Source organism: Bos indicus x Bos taurus, chromosome 8, assembly GCF_003369695.1.
Source record: "Bos indicus x Bos taurus breed Angus x Brahman F1 hybrid chromosome 8, Bos_hybrid_MaternalHap_v2.0, whole genome shotgun sequence".
In the NCBI taxonomy this organism is placed as follows: domain Eukaryota; kingdom Metazoa; phylum Chordata; class Mammalia; order Artiodactyla; family Bovidae; genus Bos; species Bos indicus x Bos taurus.
Genome location: NC_040083.1, coordinates 9,544,980 through 9,571,874, shown reverse-complemented (window position 1 = coordinate 9,571,874; position 26,895 = coordinate 9,544,980). Strand labels below are relative to the sequence as shown.

At 36.3% G+C, this 26,895-nt stretch overlaps 1 protein-coding gene across 13 annotated transcripts in view; it reads left to right on the top strand.

Annotated features, from left to right (window-relative positions):
- Positions 1–26,895, top strand: part of HMBOX1 (homeobox containing 1) — a 192,620-nt gene that overhangs the window by 93,355 nt on the left and 72,370 nt on the right. For all 13 annotated transcript variants that reach the window (XM_027549023.1, XM_027549016.1, XM_027549017.1 and 10 more), the window contains one exon: positions 734–819. In XM_027549023.1, the coding sequence (XP_027404824.1) occupies positions 734–819 (86 nt within the window). The remainder of the gene's footprint in view (positions 1–733; positions 820–26,895) is intronic.

Below are 26,895 nucleotides of genomic sequence, written 5' to 3'. Positions count from 1 at the left end.
AGGAAAAATTAGGTCTATGATATGTAATGTCAAGGACATAGAATATAGTATAGTTTTAAGTATTAAGTATCCTGTGTATTACATGTATTAGGACATTAATGTGTCTTTTATACTAAAATTTTATATTCAGCCCACCCTGGTTAAAATTTTTTTGGTTTATTAAGGACAAAGAAGGCAAATTAAAAGGCAAAAAAGTACCTTAAAATGGCCAGCATTTTAGCAGTTGTGAGAATGATGATTTCTGTTCCTTTGACAGAGGTTTTCAAATGAACTGAACATGATTTATGCAGTTGCATAGTTAACATGCAAAACCACAATCTACTCACAACTAATTTTTGTTGTTGTTGCTGCTGCTTTTTATTTTTCTAGGATTTCTGTCTGTATAAGATACATTCATTCCCCAGTAATGAAAATTTGCATATACCATATGGCAGCTTGTTCCTAATGTGAATTATACACAGCATGCGATTAACCGTCTCTGGTATGAGACTTACATCTACTGTGGCATTCACTAAAGCGTCTGTCTGATGGTGTGCTGTTTTAGGACTTGAATATTTGGTGTTTCTTGGTTTGTTTTAATTTCATATTTTCCCACAAGCTCGGTCTGTTTTACCTTTATTTTTGTGTCCTTTCTTTCTATGTTCTCCCCACCTCTCTGCTTCACCTTTCTTAGCAAAGATGAGGATTTCTACCTTCAACATACATTGTTGGTCTTGTCTTCTGTTTTTGTTAGGAGGGACAGCAGTGTGATAAAAGAGGAAATCAAAGCCTTTCTTGCCAATCGGAGGATTTCCCAAGCAGTTGTTGCACAGGTAACAGGTAAGAGCTGACGAGCCCTTTATTCTGGAATCTGGTCTAGTCTCTGCCTTCTAGTGCAGATGTTGGAATATTGCTTGCATTTCTGCATTGCAGTGCAGATCTGTCAACTTAGGCATAATAATGTATGCCTGTGATTTAAAACCCATTGTCTCCGATATCTTGGAACTTCTCCAGTGATTTTTTTTTTTTTATCTTGTGCTAGTAAATTTTACAGCATTTGTAAAAAGCACAAAATTCCCTATTTTATGACTAAAAAGGATTCTCTGGTTTTCTTGTAATTGTGACAGAGCTTATGACACATGCACATCCAACTGCTTTCAACATTTCATATTTTTAAAAGCTTTACAGTCCTCCAAATCTACTCCTTGATTTTACCAATTAAAAAAAGATTCATGGGAGTGAAGGATGTTGTGTGTTTTAACCACTTTTTCATATGTGAAAGAAAATGTATATTCTCAAAGCATAACTGAGAAGATAAGAATTACCAATGTCTTCTCTTTATTTTTTTATATCCCATCGCGTTACCCAACCAACAGCAGCCCCATCCTGAGTATGTGGTGTATATGTGTCATTCTCTATTCAGATTGCATTTTTTATGAAGTTCTTGAATTGGGGGGTAGCATGTCTTTTCTTTGTTGGTCTGTAGTCTTCTTTTCTCAGCAATAATTTCTAAGAGCTTAGTAAAATCAACTATGTCTTAGTCATGGGAGGAACTAGAAACTATTTCAACTACACACATGTTGTAGTTGATATATTGTTGTGTGTTGTATATTAACAGATATAAAAATTAATTTGTTTCTCCCATTCTTTTTTTTAACATTCCAGTAGCATCTCTGTGACTTTGGCCTTTTTAGCCTTTGCACCTCAGTTTCTCCTATTAATACATTGAAATAGTTGAATCTGGTCTTCAACAGCACCTTCCAGTTTTAAGATGCTATTTCTGTTCTCTAGACATTGATACATATCGAAGCTCGTTTTCCTCAAATGTTATTACTGACCATTTGGTTAAAAATGAAACATGAGATTTTGGAAATCTTAAATTTCAACCCAAGAATCTAAGGTCACCCAGTCTTAGTATGTGCGTAACATATTACACTAGTAAAGTATTTTATAAATGATACTTCTGTTCATGGTTTAAAAAAAAGTTAAAGGCATGTCCCTTCCTCTAGAACTATTTATGAATCTAATTTTTGTAATCTTCAGTTGTTTTTCAATAGGATGCTTAAAATGTTACTTTTATCTTCAAGGATTAAGGTGTGGTGCTAAGGGCATTATAAGGGCAGTTTAAGTGGGTTTTATCAAAACCCACTGATACGCACTGTGGAAAGATCAGTTGTCTCTCAGGACTTTTAATTCAGCCCCCAAGATTAGAAGCAGTAGTATCTTATAGTTTGCCAGCCTAAAAAAGAAAAAAAAGAAAAAAAGAAAAAACTATAGTGTTATAAACAGCATGATAAAGTTGATTTTGCCCAAGTGGAAATATTTGTGAATCTCTTGAATACCCTGAATCTTGAATCATCTTGGACCTTTAAAACAGTGTCTTTGAAATCCATCAGCACCTTCCAGTTTTAAGATGCTATTTCTGTTCTCTAGACATTGATACATATCGAAGCTCATTTTCCTCAAATGTTATTACTGACCATTTGGTTAAAAATGAAACGTGAGATTTTGGAAATCTTAAATTTCAACCCAAGAATCTAAGGTCACCCAGTTGATGCAAATTATAATACAGTACCTCTAAAAGGAATTTCTTTGACATATCTGAGGCATTAGCTATACCATACATCAAATACTGCCTTTTTTGAAAGGGAAATTAAAGATGTTTTAGCATCTTGCCATTTAAAATGTAGTCCGTGGGATAGCGGTATTGGGAGAATGTACCCAATTCTCCATTTACATTTCTATGTACATCTGTCTGTCTCCATTTACATTTCTCCATTTAGAGAAATTTCTACATTTAGAAATGTACCACCCTAAACCTACTGAATCAGAATTTACATTTTAACCAGATCACCAGGTGATTTGCCATGAGAAGTAGTGTTCTAGGAAACTGGTGAGCTTTCCTGACATTAACTGCCATGGATTGGCATTGTCTAGCATTGTCTCAGTCAGTGACAGTCGTCATGATGCCATCTCTTGTTTAGGAAAGCAAGAGTTGAAATTTTTCCATGTGTTGTCTGTTAGAACTCATGGACTTTTGCCACTGTAATCATAGGATTTGGTACCATTAAAAGGTTCTTCCCCTCATTTCTGCCTCACCCCAAGTGATATCACTGCCTCTTCCTCCTCTTCATTCCTAGTCCAAACTTGGGTTCATTCATATATCTTTGGTTCTCCATTGTATGGAAAATGAAGTTCTTTATAATCTACTCCAGCCTGCTGTTTATAGCCATCTTGTTTTCAGTATCCTTGCTAGCTGGACTCAGCTACTTGCCATTTCTGTATCTGTTCGCCTGGATGCTCACAGTCGTTGACTGTGCCTAGCTTGCCTTCATCTGCTCACCCTGGTCTTACCAATTCCTGTTAATCAGTGTTGTTGTTGTTGAGTTGCTGAGTGATGTCTGACTCTTTGTGACCCCCTGGGCTATCTCCCGCCAGGCTCCTCTGCCTCTGGGATTTCCCAGACAAGAATATTGGAGTGGGTTGCCATTTCCTTCTCCAGAGGGTCTTCCCAACCCAGGGATTGAACCCAAGTCTCTTGCATTGGCAAGCGGATTCTTTACCACTGAACCAGCAGGGAACCCTTTATCAACATTACTTCTGTTACTATCCTCATTTTGACTTCTTTGATCACTGTAGCCCATGTAGACCTCTCTTTTTTGCCTGAAATTAATACACTTAGTTTACCACCCTGAGAGGTTAAACTTCATTTCAGTTTGCATTTTAGAGTAGTAGTCTTTAAAAGCAGAGATCTTAAACATTCTCAAAGAGTCTAGCATTGCACATACTCTCTGAAGATCTCATGTTTCCCTAGAAAAGGAGTACTAGTGAAGCTAACACAAGGTATACATGTGAAAATTTACCCAGTGACCTTCTCCAGTGATACCTCCCCTCTGGAAATACTTACTTACTCAACAAACGCAGCATGAATTTCTGCCCTTAAGGGATTTGCATTTTTCTTTTATCTGCTTTAATTCAATTGTTTATGTTAGGCAGGGGCTCAAGGATGATTTATAACCAGATTGGTTCATTGTCCCTTTGGTCTACTTACTGAATTCATGTATTTCTCATGTATTACCATGTCACATTTCCACTCAGCCTGTCTAACCATCCAGCTAAACTCAGAAGCAATGCTTTTCATTCCAGAAAAGAGATCTAGCTAGAGAATAGTAAGTTAGTGAGAACTAGTATAAAGCTTAGCCCTCATAACTGACCCAGCTGAGATAAAGAAGCCAAAGTTAGAAAGGCTTCTAGGCACTTGGGCCTCACTCACTGGGGCACCTGATTAATATATTGGCACATTTTTCTGCCTGTTAAACAAATTAGTCAAGTTTATCTTAGAAGAATAGCTACCTGATGAAATCTCCCCCAACATAAAAGATGTGGTGCTCTGGAATCTGTCCTAGATTGGAGTCAGTTAAGTTTAACTCCAGTATGTGACATAATGAAATAAATCAACCTTGGGTAAAAATGAGAATGAGTGGTGCATAACAAAAGGAAATGCTAAATAAAAATGTGTAGTGAGGTGCAAAATTACCACACATGTGCTTGTTCCAGAAACAAAATACAGAGGCTTCTTTTTATAGATTTGGAGGATTTCTATAATAAGATCAACAAGAAGTTCATAGGTGGGGTCTGTATAAATAATATCCTACTGATAGGAAAAATGACAGTATAAACAGGATATAATAACAGTGCCTGCTGAATTTCCCAGCATGTTATTTGTAGCTTCTTTCACAGAGTCATAGCTGCTCCCGAGAGTGGATTTTTACCCCTGTAAGAGATCGGGCAAGTTTCAAAATTCTCACTAACAGTGGTAAGGTGGGGAGCATACATAGTCTTTGCTTTAGTAATAAACATGTAGGTTTTATATTCACGTTCAGGGTGAAACATTTTCTTGGGGTGTGAGAATTATTAAGACATGATTTTCTTCTTAGGTGACCTCTGGGGAAAATCAGGCTGGCAAAATAAGTGGGTAAGTGGGCAATGCTTTAGTGTGTGCTCATCAGCTAAATAGGTATCCTAATTAGATTCATGTCCTCTTAAAAAGTAAATACATAAAAGAAGAAAAAAAGAGTCCTCTCTGAGTTTTAAGAAATTTACCCCAATTCTGTTTTCTTGGATGGTAGTGGTATAATGGGAAAATGACCATTAAACTTTTGAATGCCAAAATTCTAGTCCTTCTGTCAAATAGCCTTGTGATCCAGGGCAAATCACATAACTTTGCTGAGCCTCATTTTCTTTATTTATAAGATGTGGGGTTTGACCAAATGTTTTCCAAGTATCTTTTCTAGTTGTCAAACTCCATTCTGTTTTTAAACAGCTAAGTACATTTAACAAGTGTGCATTTTACCCCTCCCTCATGACTCTTATTCTCCAAATGTAAGAATTTGTATAAAGAGAAGCTCTGAACCAGTTTTAGAAATGTTTCAGCTGAATTCAGATCACTTTCCCTTTCTTCCTTATCTTTAAAATGAAGAATAGGGACTTCCCTGGTGGTCCAGTGGTTAAGACTTCATGCTTCCACTGCAGAGGGCATGAGTTCCACCTCTGGTTGGGGAATTAGGATCTCACATGCCATGTAGCATGGCCAAAAATCAAACAACCATAAAATAAAACAAAGGATAAAAGCACTACATATTTAGTTTAACTACAGTAATTTCTTTACAAAGTTTTGTACCTATTGATCCTCTCCCTGATTAGAGAACTTCAGACCTGACACTAGAAACCAACTAAAATGTCAATATACCTTTTAAAAAAAATGAACATTATGTTTCAGGGTAGTTGTATATTCACAGCAAAAGTGAGCTATAAGTATAGAGTTCCCATATACCTCCTGCCCCTCCACACACACACACACACACAGCCTCCCGTATTCTTCGCATCTAGCACTTTATGAAACTACATTATCACCCAGAGTCCCGATTTACTTTAGGTATAAATGGTTTTGTACATTCAAATAGGTCTTGAAAAAATGTAATTACTATTGTCTACCATTATAGTGTCAGAAGATGACACTCTAGTTTCATTGCCTAAAAGTTCCCTGTACTCTACCTATTCATCCTTCCCTCTTATCCCCTGACCCTTGACAACTGCTGAGCTTTTTGCTGCCTCCATGGTTGTGCCTTGTCCAGAGTGTTATCATATAATATGTACCCTTTTCAGGTTGGCTTCTTTCACTTAATAATAATTGTTTAAGATTCTTTAATGTCTTTTCATGGTTTGATAGTTGATTTCTTTTTAGTGCTTAAGTAATGTTTCATTGGATGTACCACAGTTTATCCATTCATCTACTGAAGGACATCTTGGTTGCTTCCAGCTTTGGGCAATTATGAATAAAGCTCCTGTAAGCAAGTAGAATTTACATTTATATTAGAAAAGTAGTATTGGTTGGGCATAAGTCACAGACTATGGTATTATCCTATTATAACCAAATATAATTCTAATGCTTATCTAACAAGATCTTATCAATTCCTACCTGATGAATTTTACTAGCTCATGTAGAGCTCTACTATGAAGGCTATTATCTGTCTATAAATATGGCAGATTTCTGCATGTAAGTTGGAACTTGTGTTTCCAAATTGAAAAGGTTTAGAGCTTTAGTTTCTATTAGGAGAAAACGTCCTTTCAAATATAAATGTTTTTGCAAAGTACATTTTAGGATTTTCCCTTGTCTCTGAAGAATAAGAACAGATGCTATCCTCTGGTTCAAAAAAATTATTTTATTCTCATTTTCTTCTACATTCAGCAATTTGTTGCCAAACTGTTTTCTTACAAATACAACACATATGGTTACCTTTCTTTTCCTCAGTAAAAAAAATCCAGGCTGTATATCTGAACACCCATTTTTCTCACTTTGGTGAGAGCTGTGAAAAATTGGAGTGAAAATAATTTCAGAGGACACTTTTTGTCATTAGAAAAATCAGTTTTCTATAGTTTTTGATATTTAATGTCTTACCAGGGCTATTAGCATCTCACATGCAGTGTATGGGATTATACATTTTTGCTGTTAAACTTAAGAAGGTTGATTTTCAGTATAAAACAGGATTTCTCTTCCACCTGTGTTTAAAATAGAAACTTTATTTTAAAAAACTTTATTCTACCAAAAGCTTTGACAAAAGTGATTTTAAAAAGTTAGGCACAAGTGTGGTTTTTCATCCCTCAGTAATTTTCATTTTTGTTTCTTCCCCGTTCTTGCTTCCTAAGATCATGGAGAAAAGTCTGTACTTAAGGTGTAATATTCCTTCAAGAGTTTTATGAAATACTTCTACCTAACATAAGTAAATTTTCTTTATATTAAAAAAACCTACAGGAAAAAATGAAGAAGAAATAACCCCGGTAAGAGTCAGAAGGTGTCTGTGTCTGATAAAATAGCATAGCCTAAAGTTCAGCAGTAGGCAGTATTATAAATAGCAACCTGCAGAAGAAGACTCAGAGGGAATGGAATAAATACCATTTTTACTAAATTAAGTCTTTTATGCTTTAAGGAATATTCCTGCCAACTCTTGTTAATTCATCGGTTGCTGCATTTATTTATTATTATTTTCTGGTTGCACTGGCTGTTCATTGTTGCACGTGGGCGCTCTCTAGTTGCAGCGAGCAGGGGCTGCTCTTCGCTGTGGTGCGCGGGTTTCTTTCTGTGACGGCTTCTCTCGTTGCAGTGCACAGGCTCTCTCGGCACGTGGGCTCAGCAGTTGCAGCTTGCAGACCCCAGAGTGCAGGCTCACAAGTTGTGGTACATGTGCTTAGTTGCTCTGAGGCATGTGGAGTCTTCCCGGTCCAGAGACTGAACCCAATGTCCCCTGTATTGGCAGGCGCTTTCCCATCCACTGTGCGCCGGGAAGTCCCTGTATCTATTTAGGTGAGGAACTGAAGCTTGAACTAACAAAGCTTGAGGGCCTTGATATCTGAGAGACCCATAAAATTTTGAAACAATCATGCAAATTCTTAAGGCCTTTAAGAAAGCTTTTAACATCAGTGTGTATCAACTTCAGCTAAATTTAACTACATTCTTTGACAACAGGGGTTTGAATTGTGTGGTTCCACTTTATGTGCGTTTCCCCCCCCCCCCCCAATAAATGTAGTATCACATAGTCCGTGGTTGTCTGAATCCATAGATTTAGAACCATGGATTTGGAAGGCCAACTCTAAAATTATACTTGAATTTTGAACTGGGCAGAGAAGGCAACACCTTGAGCCCTGAAGTTGTTCGAGTGTCAGCTAACTGTGTATCATTTGATCCTCACACAGTAAAGTTGGGGTATATAGGAGAGTGTTTTTCTTCTTTTTTTTAAATAGGCTTTATTGAGGTAAAAACTTTCTTAAAAGTGGAGTTCTCTCTGAGTTGTACCAAGTTTACAGAGTGGTATAATCATTACCAAAATCAAGATATAGAACATTTTTGATATCTCAGCAAGTTTTCTCATGCCTCTGCAGTTAAGTATCTCTCCCCACTGCCAAGTCCCTTGCAACCATGAGTATGTATTTTGTTAGTAACATTATATAACTAGAATCATGCAATATATACTTTTTTAAAAAGTTTATTTTTATTCAGGGGATAATTGCTTTGCAATATCGTGTTGGCTTCTGCCATAAAAAGTGAATCAGCCATGAGTATCTTATGTCCCCTCCCTCTTGACCTTCCCCCTCACCCCCTACCCCATCCCACACCTCTTGGTTGTCACAGAGTACTGTGTTGAGCTCCCTGTGTCACACAGCAACTTCCTGTTGGCTGTCTGTTTTACAACGCTAATATGTACGTTTCAACGCTACTCTTTCAGTTTGTCCCACCCTCTCCTTCCCCCACTGTGTTCAAACTCCGTTCTCTATCTCTGTATCTCTATTCCTGCCCTGCATGTAGGTTCATCAAAACCATTTTTCTAGATTCCATAAATATGCTTTAATACATGATATTTGATTTTCTCTTTCTGACTTATATCACTCTGTATAATAGCTCTAGGTACACCCACCTCAATAGAACTGACTCAAATGTGTTCCTTTTTATGGCTGAGTAATATTCCATTGTATACATGTACCACAGCTTCTCTAATCCATTCATCTGTTGGTGTATGTCTAGGTTGCTTCCATGGTCCCAGAGCTATTGTAAATAGTGCTGCAGTGAACGTTGGGGTGCATGTATCTTTTTCAATTATGGTTTTTTCAGGGTATATGCCCAGTAGTGGGATTGTTGGGTCATATGATAGTTTTACTCCTGGTTGCCTAAGGAGCTTTCATACTGTTTTCCATAGTGGCTGCACCAATTTACATTCCCATCAGCAGTACAAGAGGGTTCCTTTTTCTCCATACCATCTCCAGCATTTATTGTTAGCAGATTTTTTGATGATGGCCATTCTGACCAGTGTGAGTATCTGACTTCTGTCAGTTAGCATGAAATTTTTGAGATTCATTAGTGTTGCTAAATGTATCAGTAGTTTGCAACTTTTAAATCCTGAAACTAGTTCAGTGAATGGATATAACAAAGTTGATTTATCTGTTAATCAGTCAGTGGACATTTGAGTTTTCCTGGTTTTGGCTATTCAAGTAATGAATATTTGTCTACAAGTTTCAGTGTGGATATATGTTTTCATTTCTCAAAGCTAAAAGTAGTTACAGGGTTATTAGTAAGTAAGAAACTGCCAAACTTTACCAAAGTGGCTATACTATTTTGCATCCCCATCAGGAGTATATGAGATTTCCAGTTGCTTTGCATTCTCTTACTTGGTATTTGTGGTACTCTTTGAGTTTAGCCATCCTAGTGCATATATAATAGCATCTCACTCTAGTTTTATTTTGCATTTTCCTAATGACTATCTTTTCAGATGCTCATTTGCTATTCATGTATCTTATTAGATAAAATGTCTTGTCATATCTTTTGCCCATTGTTTTTTAATCAGGTTGTTTCCCTTATTGATTGTAAGCATTTTGTGGATATTCTGGATACAAGTCCTTAAATATGAGGATGTACAGATACCCAAGTCTGAGACTTGCATTTTTATTTTCTTATTGTTGTCATTTAAAGAGCAAATGTTAAACGTAATTATGTTTATTTTTTCTTTTTCCTTTGTGGTTCATGCATTTCGTGTCCTAAGAAAATCTGCTTAAATGAAATCTCAAAGATTTTCTTTAATTTTCGTCTACAAGTTTTCTACAAGTTCATACATTTATTTGAGTGTGTGAAACATTTCATGTTAGTTTTTGTGTATGTGTGAGGTAAGGATCTAGATGTATTTTTTTTTCCCCCCACATGATTATCTGATAGAGTACCATTTTTGGAAATAGTCAGCAGTTGTCAAGACACTAGACCCTATTAAATTACATTGGCACCTTTATCAAAAATCAATTGAATGTGTATGTGTGAGACTCTTTGTGGGTTCTCTATTATGGTCCATTGGACTTTATATCTAGTCCTATACCAATACAAAGCTCAGCCTTTCAATTTCTATAAAAAAGTATATTTGTAGTGAGATTGTGATTGGGATTGTGTTGAAAATATGGATAAAGCTACCATCAAGAATCTTTGACTCACACTGAGTGTTCCCATCTACAAACAAGGTATATCTCTCCATTTGTTTAGGTCTTCTTTATTTTCCCTCAGCCATGTTAGTAGGTCTTGCACATACTTTCTTAAATTCATCTAAATATTTTATACTTTTGGTATTACTATTTTTATACTATTTTTAATTTCAATTTCCAGATTGTTTCTTGCATCATAGAATAGTTGATTTTGGTATTTTGACCTTTTATTTTGTAACCTTGCCAAAAATCCATTTACTTGGTACATTTTTTGATAACTTTTTTGGTAAATTCTTAGAATTTTCTACATGAGCAGTTATATCGCCTGTGAGTAGAAATAATTTTGCTTCTTCCTTTTACTGTGTTTGTCTTCTATGTCTTTTTTTTTTTGCCTTATTGCGTGGACTAGCACTACCAGTTAAATATTAAACATAGTAATGTGTATAGACATCTTTGCCTTTTACCTAATCCTAGAGAGCAAGAATTCAGTATTTCATGAGTAAGTGCCATCTTAGTTGTAGAGTTTTCGTAGATGTCCCACATCAAGATGACCCTTAAGGGAAGTTCTCGTCTACTTCTAGTTTCTGAGAATTTTTATTGTGAATGGATATTGTACTACATCAAATGCTTTTTCTGTATCTGTTGAGATGGCAATGTGGTTTTCTCTGTCTCATTATGGTAATTACATTGATTTTCAAATGTTAAACCTTTCATTCTAAGGAAAACTCCACTGAATTTTGATGTATTAGTTTTTTATGTAGTTTGACTCAGTTTGCTGGTACTTTGTTGGAATTTTTGCATCTGTGTTGATAAGGGGTTATTGTTCTGGGTTTTATTTTTTTATTCTCGTAATGTCCTTGTCTAGTTTTATTACTATGATAATGTGACATCATAAGATGAATTTGAAAATGTTCTCTTATATTTCTAGAAGAATTGGTATAGAATTTGTATTATTTCTTCCCCAAATATCTTTGAGACTCTGGTGGGTTTTTTTTATAGTGACTATCATATTAAACTTGGTGGTGCTGCTGCTGCTAAGTCGCTTCAGTCGTGTCCAACTCTGTGCGACCCCAGAGATGGCAGCCCACCAGGCTCCCCCGTCCCTGGGATTCTCCAGGCAAGAACACTGGAGTGGGTTGCCATTTCCTTCTCCAGTGCGTGAAAGTGAAGTCGCTTAGTCGCATCCGACTCTGCAGCCTACCAGGCTCCTCCGTCCATGGGATTTTCCAGGCAAGAGTACTGGAGTGGGGTGCTATTGCCTTCTCCAAAACTTGGTCATGACTTACTGTTAAATCTAATCCTGCAGGTCTTGTGCCCTGTATTGAAATCAGCAAAATGGAATGTACAAAAGTAGAGATGTAGGGGTCGTTAATACTTGACATATTGCCAGTACTTTTCTACATGATGTTACCCTTGGCAGAAATGTTTTTCTCTTGCCAGTGGCCTAGGATATCAGGATTATAAACCACAAACCAAACTGAATTTGGTTTGGATACAGCAGTAGCCCTTCTCCTGTGCTCTAGTATGTCTGAGTAAAGAACATAGTTTTCACTCACTTCAGCTAAGGGATTTTGCTTTTTCTAGAGTTTACAAATGTTGACTGACCTATCTCTGAATCTGTCCCCAAGCAGACCCATGGACAACATCTTGGTTTTTTGGACACACTGATTTTAATGTATATATCCAGTATAAAATTGCCACAGGATTGCTGTCATTGTTTATGATGGGAATCATAGTAAAGAGTTTTTAGAAACATACTTAATGTGACCCCTATTGAATATTTCTAGACATTTTAAGAACTAGAATATGCTGTTTTCATAAAATTGTTTCTTTTTTCTCCTTGGACTATTTTAAACATATAGATTTTTCGTGTTCCAAGCCCTTCCATTACTAAATACTGTTAGAAGGGCATTCATTACCAATTTGTCTTGATTTTTTCTAAAATATAAAGAGTGACTTTGAAATGTTTGAGTGCCCTTAAAATAATTATCACACATAAAAATATTCAGTAGGAACTCTCTCTTAAACCACTGTTGTCTGTATGATTTTCAGTCTTTAGCTCTGCTTTATCACTGTGTTGAGATCTGTCAGGACAGCGTATAGTCCTCTGAGCTGTAGATGACCAGTTGGTCTGTTTTTTACTACTGTGCACCTTGTGAGCTATGCCTCTCTTTTTGGAGAGGTTTTTTTTTTTTTTTTTTTTTTAGCTGTAATTTATTTTAACACTTGGCAAGTGCTAGATGCTGTGCTAACTGTTTTATATATTTGAGAGGCAGGTGTTAACTTCTTCAGTTATAGATGAGAAAGCTGAGGCTAAAGGAGTCTGAACCATTTGCCCATAGTCACACAGCTAATTACTGTCATGCTGCCAAGCCAATGTTCTAGTGGTCAAGTGCATGACTTTGAGGATTTAAAGTATTTTTTCTGTCACTTACTAGTTGTGTAACTTTGGGCAAGTTCCTGAATGTCTTAAACCTCAGTTACTCCTTTTAGAAAATGCAAATAATAATAATACCTACCTAAGGGTGTCCTTGGGATTTTCCTGGTGGCTCAGATGGTAAAGAATCTGCCTGTAAGACAGGAGACCAGGGTTTGATCCCTGGGTCAGGAAGATCCCCTGGAGAAGGGAATGGCTACCCACTCCAGTGTTCTTGCCTGGAGAATCCCATGGACAGAGGAGCCTGGCGGGCTACAGTCCATGGGGTCGTAAAGAGTCAGACACGACTGAGCGACTAACACTTTTTTTCTTTCATAGGGTGTTCTTCAGTAGATTAAATGAGTTACTTGATATAAAGTTTCTAGCACACAGTAAATGCCATAGAAAATTCTTTATTTTTATGATTATTAACCATTATACTGCTTAATGTTCAGCCAGCAATCATTTCCCCTTCATCTCTCTCCAGACTGACTTCTGAATCTAAGCTTCCTGAAGTAAATACGTTAACCAAAATGTTTCCAGCCTTGGACCAACATAATATAAACTTTAAAAAATATGTAGTGCCCTCATGTTCATTGAAGCATATTTACAGTAGCCCAAGACATGTAAACAACTGAAACGTAAACAGTGTATGAATGAGGAAAGAAAAATAAGTCCTGGCGATACAATGTATAGCATATAGTATATTTGAAAGATGCCAAGAGAATAGACGGAGAAGGCAATGGCACCCCACTCCAGTACTCTTGCCTGGAAAATCCCATGGATGGAGGAGCCTGGTGGGCTGCAGTCCATGGGGTCGCTAAGAGTCGGACAACGACTGAGTGACTTCACTTTCACTTTTCACTTTCATGCACTGGAGAAGGAAATGGCAACCCGCTCCAGTGTTCTTGCCTGGAGAATCCCGGGGACGGGGGAACCTGCTGGGCCTCCGTCTCTGGGGTCGCACAGAGTCGGACATGACTGAAGCGACTTAGCAGCAGCAGCAGCAAGAGAATAGATCTTAAAAGTTCTCACCATACGTACACACAAACACAAAAGTGTTTGTACTTAGGAATGGTGATGATTTTAACCAAACTTACTGTGGTAATCATTTCATAATAAATGAATTTATTAATCATTATGTTGTACACCTAAGACTAACACAATAGAAAAAATTTCAGGAAAAGTGGATTTTAATGTAACGAAGTTTATATCAATGAAAAAGTTTAGTAGTTGATTTCGCATTCAGCATTTCAACTGACCTTTAAGAATGGATCCACTTGTCAAATTTCAGTTTTGTATCAGAGAATACCACAGTTTTGGGAAAAGTTACTAAAATAATCCTTCCTTTTCTATCTTAAAAAATTATATTGTCTCAATTTCATCTTGACAATAGCATAGGGAACTTTCTTTACCATAACTAGCCTTCCACAGTTTGACATGCAAAAAATTGCCTTAAAAATCTGATTTATATAAATTCCTCTAATATCCGGAGCAGAATTAGGACGTGATGAGGACAGACTCCAGCTCCTTTTGTGGCAGGTCCTCCTTCTCTCTGCCCCATAATCTTTCTGTGTGCTTACCTCACTGGCATTCTGACTAGTGTTCTCATTGTATTATTCCAAAGAAAGGGAAGTCAGTTGTAGTAATGCTTGCACAACTCTCTGAGAATACTAAAACTATTGAATTGTACACTTTGAATGGGTGAATTGTATGGTATGTGAATTATATCTCAATTAAGCTACTATAAAAAGTTAGGGAAGGAGAAAAATAAAAATCATCTAAACTATTTTCTGAACAGAATTAGTTTCCTAAAGTGGGATTTTAAATTTTTCTATGTATTATTACCAAAATAAAAAGCTAATAATAAAACTAAAATTAAAAACATACATTGAAAAAAAAAAAAAACATACATTGACATTCTGTATTAGAAATATATGTTCATGTGGTCAAACTTCAGAGGGCATCTACAATCCTTAACCTCTCCTGTTCCTATCGGTCATAGTTCCCTTCCTAGAATAGACTACTGTTACACTTTGTGCAGGGATATTTTATGCATATGCAAACCAGTATATCTACAGTCCTTTTCTCCTTCTTTTTTTGCCACCAGATAAATGGTATGCTATATACACTATTCTGCACCAAGCTTTTCTAACTTGGAAGTATCCCATGTCAAGTACATAAAAGGTATTATCACAGTTTTGTTTTGTTGTGGTTTTCTTTTCTCCAGCAGGTTTTTTTTTTTTTTTGGTATGTAAAACAATAACACATCTTAGAGTCAGTGCTGTTGTAGATTTGATGAAATGTATGGCACCCCACTCCAGTACTCTTGCCTGGAAAATCCCATGGACGGAGGAGGCTGGTAGGCTGCAGTCCATGGGGTCGCTGAGTCAGACACGACTGAGCGACTTGACTTTCACTTTCATGCATTGGAGGAGGAAATGGCAACCCACTCCAGTGTTCTTGCCTAGAGAATCCCAGGGACGGCGGGGCCTGGTGGGCTGCCATCTATGAGGTCGCACAGAGTCGGACACTACTGACGTGACTTAGCAGCAGCAGCAGCAGTATAAACATTGATGAACATCCAGCTTGGATCATTCTCCAAACCAGTTGTAAGCATCTGCATTCTAAACATTGCTCTCCATCTTTGTCAATAATTGATATATTGTTAGACTTTTTCATGTTTTTACAACTGGATAGAAGTGAAATGGTATTTCATTGCAGTTTTATTTTTAATTTTTTAAAAAGGATTTATTTATGTATTTATTTTTGACTGTGCTGGGCCTTCATTGTGGCACACGGGCTGTTTGTTGCTGCACTTGGGCTTTCTCTAGTTGAGGCGAGGGAGCTTCTCTCTGTTGTGGTGCGTGGGCTCTGGGCCTGCAGGCTTCAGGAGCTGTAGCACGGGGACTCCGTAGTTGCAGCTCATGGGCTTAGCTGCTCAGCAGCATGTGTGATCTTCTGGATCAGGGATCACACCCATGTCCCCTGCACTGCAAGGCAGATTCTTAACCACTGGACCGCCAAGGAAGCCCTATTTTTAATTTTTTATTAAGGTATAGTTGACATGTAACATATAAATTTCACATGTACTACGTAATGATTTGAATTTTATATACATTACAAAATGATCACCATAACACATCTAACTAACATCTGTCACTATACCTAGTTACAAAACTTGTTTTTCTTGTGATGAAGACTTTTTAAGATCTACTCAGAAACTTTCATCATTGCAGTTTTAAATGCATTTCCCTGATTACTGTGCAGGTTAAACATCACTTCATGTTTATTAGCCATTTACATGTCATTTTTGTGAATTGCCTGTTTAAATCAGTTGCCCATGTTTTATAGCATTGTCGTCATCTTTTTTTAAAAAAATTTTTTTTGACAAAAATTGTATATATTTAAGGTTGTACTATGCGGTGTTTTGATATATGCCTACATTATCCCTTTTTAATTATCACTGTTTTTTAAAAATCCATTCCAGGCTCTGAAGACTAATTTTCAACCAACTGTTAAAATTTAGCAATTCAGTAACTGTCTTAAACCATTTTTTTGCCTTAATCTCACCCAGAGACATTAAATACTTGTTTAATAATTAAATAAATTTTGTTTAGCTAAATATTTAGACAACAGTTCAACTTTGATAATATATTACTTTTAAATGCACTTAGTCTTTTGTATGTATAACATTTCTATTTTTAAAAAATGTATATGTACATCCCCTTTGATCATATAATTTATCTCTTAAGATTTTATCCTATGGAAATATTTGCTTATGTCTAGAATAATGAATGTGTAGGAATATTTATTGCAGCATACGTTATGATAGCAAAAGGCCATTAATAACCGAAGTGCCCATCAGTAGGGGACCAGCTAGATAAATTATAGTGCATTCATGTTATGGAGCACTGTTTGTCCTTAAAAGTATAAAAGTATAATGCAGCTTAATATGTGTTAAGTGGAACGAGGAGGGAATGGGTTTTAAGCTGTGGGAAGGAGGTGACTGATTTTATTTTTAGGCACCAGTTTTAAAACACAACCATGTCATAGGCTCAGCAGCAACATGTTCTGGCCAGATTCAGCTCAAGTTTCAACAGTTTGCTCTGGGTGCTTTTTGATACCAATCAGAACCACAACAGGATTATGTCATTTTTTTAACCTAATTCTAAAGTTCATCTGTAGGAAAAAATTCATAAGAATAACCAAGACATTCTTTAAAAGGTACAGAGAAAAGAGTTTGAACAAATTTGTCCTGCCACATATTAAACTGTATGTTTAGAGTGATTACATAATATCGTATTGGCAGATTGATAAATGTATTGTTTGTACAAAACAGATATCAACAATAGATCCTTGGATCTATTAGGAAATTCAGCTTAAGTAAAGGAATTCTTTTAAATCTGTAAGGAAATAATGTTTTCCCGTTGGTTGTCCATTTGAAAATGAGAAAAATAGGTCTTAACATCTCACCAGAAACAGACATCAGTTTTCATATGGAATAAGGATATCTATATATCTGTATATCTCTGTGTGAATATATATATATATGGAGAGGGACTGGCAACCCACTCCAATATTCTTTCTTAAAGAATTCCATGAACAAAGGATCCTGGCAGGCTGGTCCATGGCGGTCACAAAGAGCTAGACGCAACTGAGTGACTAACACTTTCGTATATATGTATTCAAGCTGGATAAAAAGCCTTAACGTTACTGTTTTGAATATTTTTATTATTTTGTAATAGGAAATAACACATAAATCCCCAGAGATAAATTTAGATAAATTTAACTGTATAAAAACTTTTAAGCATATATCCAGTAAAAGACACTATAAACAGAATTTACCCTGAAATATAATTTGAAATAGCAAGAGCAAAGAATTGGTATCTATAAATGTCAAAAGAGCAGTTGCAAGTTATTATGAAAACAACCCAGTAGAAAAATTTGCAAAGCTATCAGTACATAATTTATAGAAGATAAAGTATAAATGGCCAACAAACATAACTAAAAGATTTGCAGCCTCTTGGAAGATTAAATAGGATCAATCAGGCTACAAGTTAACAGGCTTGCTTTTTTTTCCATTACATCACTAGATTTTAAAAAATTGAAAGCTCCTGCTAGTTAAAAATAATAGAATTTTTTTCCATTTCTGTCTCATCATAACCCAGCATAAACAAACAAAAAAAAATTCAGTCTTCACTAAAGTGGTGAAGAACCTTAAAACACAGTCTAAATAAAATAAGAATTCTGAATCTAAGGAAAATGTTAGGCATTGACACATGCCTCCTCCATCCTGGGTAAGCTAACAAGTTGCCCTGAAAGTATTGTAGTTATGAATGGTTGATCCCTGATCTTTGTTTAAAGGTAACAGTTCTAAAGGGGTGAGGCAACAGGAGTCATGGGAATATTCCTACATAGACTTGTTCAACATAGAAACCCTGTATCTGTAAGCAAAAATTCCTTAGTCCCTTATTCCCTCAGCTCCTGGCAATCACTAAGTTATTTTCTGTCTCTATAGATTTACCTATAGACAGAATTCTGGGTATTTCATGAAATAGACTCATACATTATATAAGCCTTTGTGTCTGCCTTCACTGTTTTCAAGGTTGATCCACGTTGTAGTATGTATCAGCACTTCATTCCTTTTAAGAGCTGAGTGATTTTCCTTTATATGGATTTAACACCTTTTATTTATTCATCAGTTGTGGGACAATTGGATTATTTCCACTTTTTGGCTATTGTGCGTAATGCTGCCATGAACATTTATGTACTAGTTTTTGTGTAGGCAGATTCTCTTAGAATATAACACAGAATGGAATTGTGGGTCATATGGTAATTCTATGTTTGATGTTTTGGAAAGCTGCCAAACTTTTCCATTTTACAGACCCACCACAAATGTACGAGCCATCCAGTTGTTTTACATCTTTATGACACTTGTCTTTCTAATTATAGCCATTCTGGTGGTTATGAAGCCGTATCTGGTAGTCTTGATTTGTGTTTTCTTAGCAGTCACTGATGTTGAGCATTTCTTTCATGTGCCTTTTGGCCATTTATACATATTCTTTGAGGAGGTATCTAGTCAAATCCTTTGCCTGTGTTTTGAGTTTTGTCTTTTTCATATTGAATTGTAAGAGTTCTTTATGTATTCTAGATACAAGTCCTTTGTCCTATAGAGGGTTTGCAAATATTTTTACATTCTTGTTAGTGACTTTTGAAGTACCTAACTTTAATTTTGATGAAGTCCAGTTTTTTGTTGTTGTTTTGTCATAGCTAAGAAACCATTACCTAATTCAGAGTCACATAGATTTATGTCTGTTTTCTTCTAAGAGTTTTATAATTTTAGCTCTTATATTTAGGTTTGATCCATTTTAAGTTAGTTTTCATACACAATGTGAAATGGGAGTCCAGCATAATATTTTTTTGTATGTAGGCATCTAGTTCAGCATAGTTTGTTGAAAAGACTGTCTTTTCCCATTCGATTTTCTTGTTACCCTCGGTCTTTTCCCATTCGATTTTCTTGTTACCCTCATCAAAAATCAATTGATGATAAATGTTTGGGTTTGTTACCTGACTTTCAGTTCCATTCCGTTGACCTGTATGTCTCCTAATGCCCGGCTTCCGTGGTGGCTCAGTGGTAAACAATCTGCCTACAATGCAGGAAATGCCAGTACCACACAGACTTGATTACTATAGTTTGACAGTATGTTTGAAATTGGGAAGTGTGAGTTCTTCAACTTTGTTCTTCTTTTTAAAGATTATTTTGGCTATTCTGGGTCCCTTACATTTCCATAGGAATTTTAGAATTTCTTTAGAAAAGCCAGCTGGAGTTTTAGTACGAGTTAGACTGAAGCTATAAATCAATTTAGAAAGTATTGTCATTTTAACAGTGTTTAGTCTTCCAAGCTATGAAAATGAGATGTTCCTCTATTTAGGTATTTTTCAATTTCTTTCAACAATATTTTGTAATTTTCATTTTACAAGTCTTACATTACTTTTGTTAAGATTTCTTCCTAAATAGTTTATTGTTTTTGAAGCTATTGTTAGTGGAATTGCTTTCTGAATTTCATTTTTGGATTGTTCATTGCTAGTGGCTAGAAACGGAGAAGGCAATGGCACCCCACTCCAGTTCTCTTGCCTGGAAGATCCCATGGATGGAGGAGCCTGGTAGGCTGCAGTCCATGGGGTCACTAAGAGTCGGACACGGCTGAATGACTTCACTTTCACTTTTCACTTTCATGTATTGGAGAAGGAAATGGCAACCTACTCCAGTGTTCTTGCCTGGAGAATCCCAGGGACGGGGGAGCCTGGTGGGCTGCCATCTATGAGGTTGCACAGAGTTGGAGACGACTGAAGCAAATTAGCAGCAGCAGCAGCCGTGGCTAGAAATAGCGTTTAATTTTTGTATGTTGATCTTGTATCGTGCAGCCTTGGTATATATGTTCTTCAGTTCTGATAGTTTTTGTTTGCATGTACTCATGTGTATTTCTTCAGAGTTTTCACAAGATCGTGTCATCTGCAAATAGAGGTAGCTTTACTTTTCCCTTTTCCATCTGGATGCCTTTAATTTCTTTATCTTGCCTTATTGCCCTGGCTAGCACCTCCTTGAGAAGGCAATGGCAACCCACTCCACTTGCCTGGAGGATCCCAGGGACGGGGGAGCCTGGTGGGCTGCCGTCTATGCGGTCGCACAGAGTCGGACACGACTGAAGCGACTTAGCAGCAGCAGCAGCAGCAGCAGCAGCAACTCTTAATTATGCTGAATAGAAGTAGTCAGAGTGAACATCCTCATGTTCCTGATCTTAGTGGTGAAGCTCTCTATCTTTAGCCACTAAGTATGATATCAGCTATGGGTGTTTCATGGATGTACTCCATTAAGGTAAGAAGTTTACTCCTAAACATAGCTTATTGAGTGTTCTGTATCATGAAATGATGTTGGATTTTTCAAAATGCTTTTTTTGTGTGTCTTTTAAAATAATTTCATAGGTTTTATCATTTGTTAATATGTTATACTTCATTGATTGATTTTCATATGTTGAAATGAACTTTGCTTTCCTGAGGTAATTCCTACTTGGTCATGGTGTATAATCCTTTTTATATGTTGTTGGATTCAGCTTACTAGTCTTTGGTTGAGGATTTGTATATCCATGTTCATTGGGGACATTGATTTGTAGTCTTCATTTGGTTTTGGTATCAGGGTAATACTGACCTCATGGAATGAGTTGCGAAGTGTTTCCTCCTTTTCTGTTTTTTGAAATTTTGTAATGAGTTGGTGCTAGTTTGCGTGTGAAATTATTTTTCAAACACTTGGTAGAATTTACACTTGAAACCATTTGCTCATCCTTTGTGGGAAGATTTTTGGCTACTGATTTGTTTACTTGCTATATATCTTATTCAGATTTTCTGTTTCGTGAATCAAGTTCTAGCAGTTTATTTTATCTAGGTATATAATTTGTTGGCATACAGTTGTTCTCAGAATTCCTTTATTGTTCTTTTTATTTCTATAATGTCAATAATGTCCTTTCATTGCTGATTTTAGTCATTTGAGTCTTTTCTCATTTTGCTTTGTAAATCTACCTAAAAGTTTCTCAATTTTGTTGACCTGTTGAAAGAACCAATTCTTTATTACATTTATCTTCTCCACTACCTGTTTCTATTTTCTATTTCATTTGTTTCGCCTCTACATTATTTTCTTCCTTCTGCTTGTCTTGGATTTAATTTGCTTTTCTTTTTTCTAATTTTTTTAAGGTAAAAGCTTAGATTATTCAGATCTTTTTTCCATATTTAATACAGGCATTTATAGCAGTAAATTTCTCTCTGTGCACTTCCTTGTCTTCATCTCATACATTTTGGTATGATGTGTATGTGTGTTTAAGCATCTCAAAGTAGTTTTAATTCTCTTGTGATTTCTTATTCTTTGACTCATTGGTTAGGATTGTGTTGTTTAATTTGCACATATTTATGAATTTCCCCAATTTTTTTCCTATTATTGATTTCTAATTTCATTCTGTTGTGTTTGGAGAACATACTTTGTTCAATTTAAAAATTGTTAACACTTGTCTTGTGTCCAGAAATGTTCTATTCTGGAAAATATTTCACATACACTTAACTTGAGAAGAATGTGTATTCTGCTGTTATTGAGTGAAATGTTCTATAGATGTGTGTTAGGTCTAAAAGGTTTTTATTGTTGTTCAAGTGTTCTGTTTCTTTCCGATCTTCTGTATAGTTATTCTATTATTGAAAATGGTATGTTGAAGTTTCCAGTTATTGTTGAATTGTCTATTTCTCCCTTCAGTTCTGTCCATTTTTGCCTCACACATTTTATATTTTTCATTATGTCTTCCTTATGTTATGTCATTCTAAAATGTTTTTATTTTATCTCTTGTTACAAATAGTGTCTTTAAGTATGTTTTGTGTAACATTAATATAGCTACTCCAGTTTTTATTTGGTTACTCTTTATGTGGCGCATCTCTTTGCATTCTTTGACTTTCAATCTATTTGTATCTTGGAATAAAAAATATATCTCTTCCATATTTTCTGGCATCTAGTGTTACTGCTAAAAGTCTATAAAGCTTATTATCTTAGCGATTAAAAAAAATTGAATGAGGCTTGAACTTCTAAGCCAATTCTGAGAATATAAAGAAATACTATGTGGAAAATAAAAAAGAAGATTAGCACATGGAAAAAAATGTATCTCTTATAAACTGTATACAGTGTGATCAATTTTTAACCCATTCTTCCCATCTGTCTTGTCTAAGAATGTATAATCCATTTACATTTAATGTAGATATGATCAAGTAGGATTTATATCTGCCATTTTGTCATTTGTTCTGTATGTCTTGCATCTGTTTTATTCCCCTGTTGCTCAATTTCCTCCTTCTTTTGTTTCATACATATTTCATACATATTTCTGATGTACAGTTTAAATCTCTTGTCCTTTCTTCTGCTTTTTAAAAAATTTGTTGTCATTGATTGCCCTGGAGATTACCATAAAATCTTAGTTTATAATAATCTAGTTCAGATTAATACTAACTTAATTTCAATAGTATATGAAAACTTTACTCCTTTAGAGCTTCATTCCCTATCCGCCCCTCAGCTTTGTGCCAGTTTTGCCATTCAGTTTACTTAGATTTATAAATCTAAGTTTGTGCCCATCAACTTAGATTTATAATTATTGCATTTTCCAGTTTTATTTTAATTCAAATTGGGGAAAAATAAGTTATAGAGAAAAAATACATTTATACTGTCTTTTATATTTACCTGCTGTAGTTACTTTTGCTGACACTCTTTATTTCTTCATGTGTATTTGGATTCCGTGATTCCTAAGATGTCGATGTTTGCTCTTGCCATCTCCTGCTTGACCACGTCCAGTTTATCTTGATTCATGAACCTTACATCCCAAGTTCCTATGCAGTACTGTATTTGAATTACTGTTTAGTGTCCTTTTGTTTCTGTTCAAAGAACACTCTTTAGTATTTCTTGTATGACAGGTCTTCTGGCCATACAGGATTCTCTCTGGTTTTGTTCATTGGGCAGTGTCTTAATGTTTACTTTGCTTGGAAGGATAGTTTTGCTCGATATAGAGTACTTATTAATTGGTCTTTTTTTTTTTCCCTTCAGCACTTTGAATATATCATTCTTCATGGTTTCTGATGAGAAGCCAGCCATTGATCTGCTTATTTTTATTTTTTTTGAAATATAGTTAACATCTCTACCTCTCTTGCAAGTGTGCTTAATTATGTCCAACTTCTTATGACCCCATGGCCAGGTTTCTCTGACCATGGAATTTTCCAGAGAAGAATACTGGAGTGGGTTGCTATTTCCTACTCCAAGGGATCCTTCCTACCCAGGGATCAAAGCCACATCTCTGTGTCTTCCTGCATTGGCAGGAGGGTTCTTTACCATTGGTGCCACCTGGGAAGCCCAATATATTAATTTCTGGTTTGCAGTATAATAGACCAGCATTTATATGCATTGCCAATTAGTTATTACAATAAGTATAGTTACCATCTGTAGTGAGTAACTTACTGAGCATTCCTTGTACATAGTAAGTCCCTTCTTTCTTGCTGCTTTCAAATTTTCTTTGACTGTGGTTTTCAGCAATTTATGATGTACCTAGATTGGATCTGATAGAGGTGGAGCAAAGGATCAAAGTAGGTGATTAAATAGTTAATCCCACTAGGGGATTGTCGGAGAAGGCAATGGCACCCCACTCCAGTACTCTTGCCTGGAAAATACCATGGACGGAAGAGCCTGGTAGGCTGCAGTCTATGGGGTCGCTCAGAGTCGGACACGACTGAGCAACTTCACTTTCACTTTTCACTTTCATGCATTGGAGAAGGAAATGGCAGCCCACTCCAGTGTTCTTGCCTGGAGAATCCCAGGGATGGGGGAGCCTTGTGGGCTGCCGTCTCAGGGGTCGCACAGAGTTGGACCCGACTGAAGTGACTTAGCAGCAGGAGATTGTAAATAGAAAAAAATATAGGAGACCCCAGTAAGTTAATGATCACTCAGGAAAGCAGGTTTGCTTAACCACAAAACCAGACAAGCTTGCTGAGCAATAAAACCATGCAACAGAAGCGTGAGAAGTGCACCTAAACAGTAAAACAATGGTGGCATGAGATCCATATCCTGCCCAGTGAGCTCAGTAAGTTAATGAACCCTAGGACATGCTCTCTGCACACATGAAAACAATAATTGATGAAAAGGTGACCTTCCAAAATGAAAGACTTTCATTGTACTGACACCTGAAATAATTGTTCTATAGTGCCATGACAGTCCTGGCTTGACCATTTAGGGAGGAAAAAACACCCCTCCCCAGTCTGGAGAAGGGGTTGATGTAAGCATGACGTCTACTTAAGAATGAGGAAGAAAGTTGTCTTTTCCCCCTCCCTACTTTTCCTCTGATTACAAAACTGTAGCCCACTAAGTTCCCAGAGTGTAGCACCCTCTCACCTACCTGGTAAGCCACACAAACATCCTACTCCAGTAAGTCACTATTTATCATTTCTGCACTAAGCATAAAAGTCCAGAGCTGTTTGAAGCCCCCCTGAAATGCTACCTACTTGCAGATTGTTGAGCTTCTTGAATGTGTAGGTTGTTTTTCATTAGGTTTTTGAATTTTATGACCATTTCAAATATTCTTTCTTTTTTTTCTTTAACTTTACTCTCTCTCTTCATCCTGGGAATCCCATTATGTATATGTTGGTATACATGGTGGTGTCCCACAGGTTTTTGATACTCTACTATATTTTCCTCATTATTTTTATTTCTCTTTCTTATAAAAGATCATCTCAATCAACCTATCTTCATGTTTACTGAATATTTCTTTTGCCAGTTAACATCTGATGTTGAGTTTCTTTAGTAATTTTTTCATTTTACTTACTGTACTTTTCAACTCCAGAATTTGATTCTTTCTTGTAATCCCTGCCTCTTTATTGATATTCTGTTCGATGATGCATTTTTCTCATACTTGCATTTAGTCCTGATTGAAATCTTTGTCTAGTAAGTCTAACACCTGCGTTTCTTCGAAGACGTTTCTTAGTGACTGCTTCTTGTGCTGTGTGTGTCATACTTTATTGCTTCCTTGCATGGGTCATAAGCTTTTTTTTTTTTTTCCCTAAACTGGCAGTTTAATGTGGAAACTCTTGAAATCAGATTCCTCCCTACCCCTTGATTTATAATTGTTTTTGTTGCTCTTTGTTTAGGGACTTTCCTGATCTAATCCTGTAAATTCAGTATTCTTTATCTTTGTAGTATGTGGTTTCTGAAGTCTCTTCCTTGTTAGCTTAGCAATCAGCTAATTATTGGATAGAGATTTCTTTAAATGCTTACAAGCAATAAATTTCCCAGCTTTGCTGAGGGACTCTGTATATATATTGAAACATTCCTTTAATGCTCAGGCAGACAGTTTATAATTCTACCTTACCCTTCACTTTCTGCTTGTAAGGTGTCTCAGAGTCAGCCAGAGGTGAGGGCTTCGTAGTTCTTTGCTGTGACGCGTGTTGCCCTGGTCATGCACACAGACCTAGACATGTGCACAGCCCTGTACATGTACCTGGCCTTGTAGACTCCTGGAACTATGTCAGAGATTTCCAAAGACCCTCATAGACATCTTAAGAATTCCTCAGCTTTTTAAATATTTTGTTCAGTTCTTTGTTTGCCCCAACTGTTAGCATCATCACTTCAGGCACCTGCAATGTTAAATGATCACCACTGATCGTTTTCTACAAACCACTTCCCTTCCTTCTCCCCTCCCAGGGAAAAGGCTATTCACACTGAGTGAGGTCTGGATAAGGTCAAATGAGAATAACCTTTGCAAATGGGAGTTTCCCAGAAGTTGCCAAACAGGTGAAATAATGACAGTTCTCTTAGAATGGTGTTTTGGGGAACTCCAAACATGTTTTTCCCTCTCCAGTGGCTAGTAGAGCACCCTTGCTATTCACTGTGATTGCAATGCTGGTATGATGGGAATGAGTGTAGGTCAAATTAAAATTTCGTATAGCTGGCCTTACTAAAATTTAGCTTTTCTTTTGAATACTTGTACACCTTTGATTATTTTCCAGATTTCTGAAAAAGTTCATTTTGACAACTTCAGCCAGTACTTTTATGGTAGAGCAGTTTTTGCTCTCATTGCATTTTGGGGGGACTAACTATTCAGAAAGCCTTACTTTGCTACCTCCTGACATTACAGCCATTTAACATTTTAAAGGAAAGTGTAACACTCTCCCCTAAAATTCCCTTGTAGTGTTTTCCTTAAAGTATAAAAGTGAAAGGCAAGCATACAAGGACTGGGGAATGCAGCAACAATAAACCTTTGCTGGTAAAAACTGAAGAAATCTTACTAACCAAAAGTTTAAAATATAAAATTTAAGCATTAACTGGAAAGAGGACAAGGGGAGTCTTTTAGACAGCATGAAAATAATCTATACCTTGATTTGAGTGATGGTCATTTGTGTGTGTATACGTATGTCAGAACTCATTGAAC